At 42.8% G+C, this 8500-nt stretch overlaps 1 protein-coding gene across 4 annotated transcripts in view; it reads left to right on the top strand.

The window, feature by feature from the left end:
* Nucleotides 1–8500, top strand: part of elovl6 (ELOVL fatty acid elongase 6) — a 93590-nt gene that overhangs the window by 76906 nt on the left and 8184 nt on the right. For 3 of the 4 annotated variants that reach the window (XM_059964894.1, XM_059964895.1, XM_059964898.1), the window contains one exon: nt 6378–6529. In XM_059964894.1, the coding sequence (XP_059820877.1) occupies nt 6378–6529 (152 nt within the window). Of the gene's footprint in view, nt 1–126; nt 3114–6377; nt 6530–8500 lie in introns of those variants that run through there. The other variant, XM_059964896.1, reaches the window with a different exon arrangement.

Here is an 8500-nt window from a genome sequence, read left to right as displayed (position 1 = left end):
GCCAATTTTTGACAGAGTTTAAAACTTCCTAACCTCTATATATGTTTTCATTACTATGGAGCCTTAAGCAATAGTTTGGTTCTCTTCTAGCTGCTTCTTGGACCAGATTTCTCCCACCGGGTCTGGATACTAAATTTCTAGATGCAATAGGAATAAAGTCCAAGTCAAGAATATGAATTGTGCATCTAGTTTTATAATTAATTGGCTGCCTATACACTCTTTACTCACGGTGCTCACAATGCTTGGATAACCAGCGTTGCCTATTATTGAACTGCATTAAATCTTTCTTAATAAGAAGATACTTCCTAGCAAGGCTACCAAAGCAAAATGAAAGGAGGTACTCTGTGGGTGCTGATTGCATTGGCTTATCAGTGTTGGGGAGCTCTACGGAACAGTATCTCACTGGCGCATGCTTTGTCCCCTGAAGTTTAACTCTGGTTTCAGTGTATGTATCTTCTCCCATGTATGGCTGCATTCTAGTTTTTTTTAAATTGTCACTTGCACTAGTTTGTTATCACATACACTGGAGTGCAGGGAATTCTAGTTTGCATGAAGCTCACAGAGAAAACAGTGTATGATGAATGCAGTTTATAACTGTGAATCGACAAAGCAGCAGAATGGTGTAAAGGTTGTAGTGCACAACAGGAATGTTGAAATGACAAAAATGAAATAACCAAAGAGAGGTGGAGTTGTAAGAGGGTACAAGAGCTGTCAGAAATGAGAGGATGTGGCAGCCCCACCAGGAGGGGAGTGTGAAAGACATCGTGGGTTCAGGGGTCTGATAGCAGTGGGGAGGATGTTGTCCACAGGTCTGGACTGCTTCAAACTCCTATATCTTCACCTGGGGGTAGAAGAGAGAAAAGGAAATGGCTAAAGGGGCAGGCATCCTTGATGATACTGCTAGTCTTTCGGAGGCAATGCACTGTAAAGATGGAAGTAAATGATGAGTCTATGGTTTAACAGGGGAAGGTCAGACTTGGAGATATCAGTTGCTCAGTAACCCAGCATCGTAGGGAGAGAGAAGCCAAGTTAGTGCATAAGGTAACTCTTTCATTAGGCTCTAATTTGTCATTCGCTCTCCACAGACGCTGCCTGACTTGCTGAGTCTTCCCAGGGTTGTTTTTTTTCCTGCTTCAGTTCAGGCTTGGAGAATCTGCATTATTCCACTTTTGGATGCGAGTAGTGAAGTTTCCTGTGGCTTAAGAACACAGATTTTGTTCAGAGTTTGCCAAAGTGACTTAGGCATCATTGGATTTCACTGCCTCTGGATTTGTTGATGATGTTGCATGTGCTGAGAACTAAGCTGTTCTTAGTATTAACCTGTTTGCTTCTCAGCTGTTAATTCTATTTATTTTTAAATATTTCTAAAATGTAAATGCTAATTGCTGTAGGAGACGAGGCTTGACACAGGTAAAATTATTCCTTCTGAATTCCCAATGCTTATGGCATTACTAAGTTATTTAAGCTCTCAGTGCTAATTTGGAATTAATCTCTCCTAACTTTTTCAGAAGTACAGTACTAGTGAGCAGTTACACTAAGTAGCAGAGCACTCTTTGTAATGTCAAATCTACTGTTGAGGATTGGAGCAGTTGAATTGATGGCAGAAATTTCCAAGCTTTCATGCTTAACTGTGTGCATATGGAAGACAAAGGATTTACTCAGTGTCAGGAACACACAAAAATTATTGGAGGAACTCAGCAACTCAGGCAGCATCTTCAGAGGGGAATAGTCAACATTTCAGACTGAGACCCTTCAGGCTGAAACGCAACTGTTCGTGCTACCTGACTTGCTGAGTTCCTCCAGCATATTGTGTGTGTTGTTCAAGATTTCCAGCATCTGCTAAACCTCTTTCTTGTGTTTACTCACTGTTAGCATTCAGTTTAACACTGTTGATGGATTTTGTGCATTTCCCAATGGTGAAACAAAACTGCACTCCTAATTGCAGATTTGCACTCGATTCAGCACTCTGAAAATCAGCGTGATTTGGAATGTTACAGGGAACTTTGTAATGTCAGGCTTCTGCTAAAATTAATTTCAGCAATCTAGGATATAAGGCAGCAAAATCTTTCTTTCCCGAGATGGGAAACCCAAGCATATGGTTGACATGTAAGCAGTTCATTCCTTGTGGCTCAAGCAGGTCTTGAGTCTGTACATTTTCAAGAAAAAAATAGGGGAGAAAATATACAGTGGTGCTAGAAAGTTTGTGAAACCTGTAGAATTTTCTCAATTTCTGCATAAATATGATCTAAAATGTGATCAGATCTTCATGTGAGTCCTAAAACTAGATGAAGATAAACCAAATAATAAACCACAAAAACATTATACTTGTCCATTTATTTATTGAGAAAAATGATGCAATATTGCATGTTTTTGTTGGAAGATGTATGTGAACCTCTGTGGTGATGCCTCCTACAAAAGCTATTTGGAGTCAGGTGTCCTAATCAATGAGATGAGATTGGAGGTGTGGGTTGTAGAGGTGCCCTGCCCTATATATAATAATAAAAAAACACACACACAAAGTCAGGTTACTGTGTTTTGGAATGGCTGAGTCAAAGTCCTAACTTCAATCCTATAGAAATGTTGTAGAAGGACCTGAAGCAATTGGTTCATGCAAGGAAGTCTGCCAACATCCCAGAGTTGAACCTGCTTTGTAAGGAGGAATGGGCTAAAATTCCTCCAAGCTGTTTTGCAGGACTGATCAATAGTTACCGGAAACGTTCAGTTGAAGTTAATGCTGTACAAGGAGGTCAGACCAGTTACTGAACATAGAAATCTACAGCACACTTCAGGCCCGATAGCCCATGAAGTTGTGCCGACCAGGTAACCTCCAAAGATTCCTACCTGAAAGCAAAGGTTCACATACTTTTTCTAACAAATACATGTTATACTAGATAATTTTTCTCAATAAGTAACTGAACAAGTATAATATTTTTTATTATTGATTTTAATTGGGTTCTCTTTATCTATTGTTAGGACTTGCATGAAGATCTACTCACATTTAAGGTCGTATTTATGCAGAAACAGAAACTTTTACAGGGTTCACAAACTCTCCAGCACCACTGTAATAGTCTGATCGTCCCAACAGGCAAGCCAGACAGACCACATGCATTGATGTTAGTTTCATGTATATTTTTCACCTGCTTAAAAAATGTCTAAAAATAGAACTTCAAGTGTACTTTGCACACTCACTTGTGTGGCACATTACACTAGGACTGAATCTAAAGTTTGGAAATAGAGTGTGAAATTGTGCCGTCCCTGAGGTTGCATCAGAGATGGGGTTTGCTCCACTCCAACAGTTTTACAATCTGAGAAGCGAAGGTGGGCAAACTGCCTGGGATAAAGACCGTAGGATATAGGAGCAGAACTAGGGAAATTTGGCCCTTCGAGTCTGCTCTGCCATTTCATCATGGCTGATGTATCATCCGTCATCTTATTTTCCAGCCTTCTCCCTATAACCTTTGACACCCTGATTAATCAAGAACCTATCAAACCTCTGACTTAAGCGTACCCAGTGACATGTGCAGCCGTCTGTGTGGCAATGAATTCCACGGATTCACCATTCTCTGGCTAAAGAAATTTTAAAAAACCCTGCCCCCTCAGATTCCACTATAATTGTTCCTCTCACGTTTAACCTACGCCCTCTAGTTTTAGACTCCCCTACTCTGGATACTGACAATCTGCCCTATTTAAACTCCTCATAAATTGTAATCCTATCAAATTTTTCCTTTTAACCTAAACCCTCCGGTCCAGGCAGCAACCTTTTCTGCACCTTCTCTGGTCTAACCTGCGACCGGGACTACACGCTATTCCAAGTGCGGCTTAACCGTTTGCATTCTGTAACGTTAAGTCCCAACTCCTGTACCCAGTGCCTCGGCTGGTGAGGGCAAGCTTATCTTTGCCCTTCTTCTTCACCACTCCCTCCGTCTACCCCCATTATCACTTTTATGCAACTGTACCCCAAGGTCTCAGTGTTCAGCAACACTTCCCAGTTCATTGTGTGCATCTTAACTGTGCACTTGCCGAAGTTAGATTCTGTCAGTCTCCGGGCAGTGATAGGGGATTCCATGACTGGAGTGATGGAAAACAGATTCTGTGGGTGTGAAAGATACACCCAGATGGTTTGTTGCATCCCAGGTGCCAGGGTCAGGGGTGTCTCAGATTGAGTGCACAGCATTCTAAAGGGAGACCAGCCGGAGGTCATGGTACATATTGGAGTTAGTGACATGGGTTGGAAAAGGGAGGTGGTCTTGAAGAGAGAATATAAGGAGTTAGGCAGAAAGCTGAAAAGCAGGACCTCCTGGGTAGTAATCTCTGGATCGCTGCCTGTGCTGTGTGGCAGTGAGGGTAAGAATAGGATGATTTGGCAGGGGAATGCGTGGTTCACGAGCTGGTTCTGGGGGTGGGGTTTCAGATTTCGGGATCATTGCCCTCGTCTTCTGGGGAATGTGTGACCTGTACAAAAAGGGGAGGTTACGGGGGAAAGATGCAATTGTGTTGTGGGCAGGTTTGCTAGAGCTTTGGGAGGATTTAAACTAATTTGGCAAGGGCATGGGAACCAGACTGATAGAGCTGAGGGTGGGCAGTTGGTTTACAACCAGATGCAGTGAGACTGTGAGGAAGGACGTGCAGATGAAAAGGCAAAAAGCAGTTAGTGGGAAGAGTTAAAGTATATAGGTGGCCAAAATCAGAAAAGGTGACTGATACCGGACTAAAGGTGTTGTATTTGAATACACACAGTGTGCAGAATTGGAGATTGGCAGATATGATGTTGTGGGCATCTTGGAGTCATAGCAGAAAGGCGCTCATAGTTGGGAGCTTAAGGTCGAAGGATACACGTTGTGTCGGAAGACAAGACAGCTAAGCAGAGGGGAGGGGTGGCTCTGATGGTAAGAAGAATTTGTTCAGTCCTTACAAAGAGATGACAAAGGATTGGAAGGTGTAGAATCTTTATGGGCAAACCTAAGAAACTGCAGGGGTAAAAAGACCCTGATGGGTGTTATGTACAGCCCTCCAGAAGACGACCAGAATGGGGTCAACAAATTACAACAGGAGATAGAAAAAGCAATGTCACAATAGTCATGGAGGATTTCAAAATGTGGGTACATTGGGGAAATCTGGTTGGTGCTGGATCCCAAGAGAGGAAATTTGTACAATGCCTAAGATATGACTCTTTAAATTGCCAGTGGAGGGGATAAAGATGGAAACAGTGGCATTGTTCAAAGGACATTTGGAAGGTACAGTCCATGCATAGGATATATACCAAGTGAAAGTAAATGGGTTAGCTGAAATAGGCATCATAGTCAGCATAGATGAGTTAGGCCTGTTCTCTGTTCTGCATGACTCTATTAATCTATGAAAGTAATTAAAGCATGAAGTTAATCAAAGTCTTAAAATTGGTGTAGAGGTCACAGTATTTTTCCTAGAGTCGGGGAGGGAAACTTATTTTAAAGTGTATCACTATAATAAGTGACGAGTCCTAATTATTGTGACAGGCTTTTAGCATTAGGTTGGTAAAAATGGGTGCAAAAGCCTTTTGTATATTTTTGGTAGGGTTGCCAATTGTTCCGTATTAGCCGGGACATCCCGTATATTGGGCTAAATTGGTTTGTCCCATATGGGACCGTCCTTGTCCCGTATTTCCCCAGCTAAGGTCGAGCGTTCCTGTGAAACCGTTTGTAAGCCGAAATGATGTAAAGCGAAGAAGCAGTTACCATTAATTTATATGGAAAAAATTTTTGAGTGTTCCCAGACCCAAAAATAACCTACCAAATCATACCAAATAACACATAAAACTAAAATAACATTATCAGGAATTATATGATAAATAGCCTGTATAAAGTAGAAATAGTGTATGTACAGTGTAGTTTCACTTACCAGAATTGGGAATGTTAAGCCAAAGCCAATTTGTAGGATAAAAAATCGGCACGCACGCGCACACAGGTGCCCGCGCAAGGCTTCATGGTCATGGTAGTCTTTCTCGGGGTAAACACAAGTGTCCCGTATTTGACTGCTACTTTTGTCCCTTATTTGGGAGTGAGGAAGTTGGCAACCCTAATTCTTGATTAGTCAGGGCAAGAAGGGATACAGGGAGAAGGGAGGCGATTGGAACTGAGAGGGAAATGGATCAGCCATGATGAAATGGGGCAGACTTGATGGGCCAAATGGCCTAATTTTGCTCCTATGTTTGTGGTCTATATGCACGTTAAGCATGAAAGGAAGTGTTCATGGCTCCAATTTCTATGCAGTGGATTTTGGTCTCTTTGTTTTCCTGCATTGCAAAGCATTCAGAAAATAAGATCATTACTCAGAATAGCTTCATTTCTGTTCTGGTTACACTGTACCTCATTATTTCGGTGTCTTTCTTTTTCTCCTTGAAGTATTATCGGAGCTGTGCGTACTGGAGCTTACATGGTGTATATCCTGACAACTAGCGGCCTGAAGCAGTCGGTGTGTGATCAAGGTTTCTACAATGGGCCCATCAGCAAATTCTGGGCCTACGCATTTGTGTTGAGCAAAGCGCCTGAGCTGGGTAAGTGAGGAAGATGATTGACTTTTTGCTGAATGCTACGAGCTAGTAATAGTGAAAATTCTAGTTTGTGAAAATAATGAGGCTCTGCCACTGACGTTCCTTTATTCTAAATGTTTGAAATGGATGTGTGTTTCTGATAGAACAATAGAAACAAAAGGGTGTATACCTTCGGTAAAATTTGACTCTATTCCAGATTCTGCTTTAAGCCTATTTTAAGGCACAATATAATTCTAGCATGTCATTTAATAGAACAATCTAAAACCTGCCGTATAGCTTGGGCTAGTCACTCCTCTTTTAGTTTCACTGTCTTTCCAGACTGGGAAGTTTCTTTCTGCTCAGAGAGATTTGTGCTGAGCATGGTGGCAGTATCATTACTGGCATCTGCTGTGTGCTTTCACCAACCACCCCGATCCTACGGTACCTGTCGCTCTCTCCTGCTGGATGTGATGGGAGATGCTTTCTTCCTGTACATTGACTCCCCCAGCACACTTAATCTTCCCTCAGAGGGAGGTGGGGGAAGATGGTAAGTATGAGGCAGTTAGTGAGCACATGGAGAAGCTGGTGCCAGTTACCAGCAATGTCTGCACTCACTTCGCATCTCAGACCCCGTGCCTCTTGAAAGTTAACACAGGAAAAAGTTACATTTTGGCAGAGTGGAGGGGCAAAAGAGAAGCCACATAGGTTTAGAGGCACAGTTGTAAAGGGTGCTCAGGGGCAAGGGGCTCAAAGCCGTATGTGCATCCATCATTGGAATGGCAGATGTTGAGTGCACATAGAACAGTACAGCGCAGGAACAGGCCCTAAATTAGTAATCAAATGGCCGACTGATCATCTCGGCCAACACAATATCCATATCCTTCCATTTTCCTCACATTCATGTGCCAGTCCACACCTTTCTCAAGTATATCTGCCTCTACCACCACCCCCAAGCCTGCACACCAGCCTTCCACCACTCTGTGTACTCAATAAGAAGTTGTACTGTGTCAGAGGATACGTCAGTTTTATCAGGATAGCACCAGGCCCGAGGAGTTTCAGCTGTAAGCTGAACCGGATAAACAAGGCCTGTGCTCATTGTAGAAAAGAAGTTTGATAGCTGATTTTATGGAGCTGCACAAGGTCGTGATGAGACTGGTAAATTTGGAGAACTTGTTCTTACTAATATATGTTTCAAGGATGGAAAAAAGATTTGAAGGGAAGAAGGCACAGGATGCAAGAGAAGTCCTCATTACATAGGGTTGTGGTGCTCTGTAACACTGATGGTAAGAGGGGGATGGAAGAGGTGTCATTCAACATGTTCAAAAGAAAATTGGATAGTCAATAGAGGGTAATTTACAAAGTCACAGAGAAAGAATAGAATGGGGTCGAACCATTTGAACATGAGAAACTCTGTCGCTGCTGGAAATTCACAAAAATTGCTGGAGGAACTCAGCAAGTCAGGCAGCGTCTAGGAAAAGAGTAAACAGTCGATGTTTCGGACTGAGACTCTTCAGGATTGGAAAGGAAGGGGAGAAGTCAGAATAAGAAGATAGGAAGAGGGGAGGAAGAAGTACAAAGTTGTAGGTTATTGGTGAAACCAGGAGAGAGGGATGGTGTGAAGTAAAGAGCTGGGAAGTTGGTGAAAGAGATAGTGAATGAAGGGGGAATCTGATAGGACAGAGTAGAATACCATGGAAGAAAAGGGGGAGGAGCACCAGAGGGAGATGATGGGCAGGTAAGGAGATGAGGTGAGAGAGGGAAACGGGAACTGTGAAGGAGGAAGTGAGTGGGCAATTACCGGAAGTTGGAGAAATCGATATTGATGCCATCAGGTTGGAGGCTACCCAGACAGAATATAAGGTGTTGTTCCTCCAACCTGAGTGTGGCCTCATCGTGACAGTAGAGGAGGCCATGGACTGACATGTCGGAATGGGAAATAGAATTGAAATGGGTGACCACTGGGCTGCTGCTTGTGGTGGACAGAGCGAAGATGCT

This window comes from Hypanus sabinus, chromosome 3, assembly GCF_030144855.1.
Source record: "Hypanus sabinus isolate sHypSab1 chromosome 3, sHypSab1.hap1, whole genome shotgun sequence".
In the NCBI taxonomy this organism is placed as follows: Eukaryota; Metazoa; Chordata; class Chondrichthyes; order Myliobatiformes; family Dasyatidae; genus Hypanus; species Hypanus sabinus.
This window is presented reverse-complemented; position numbering and strand designations above follow the sequence as displayed.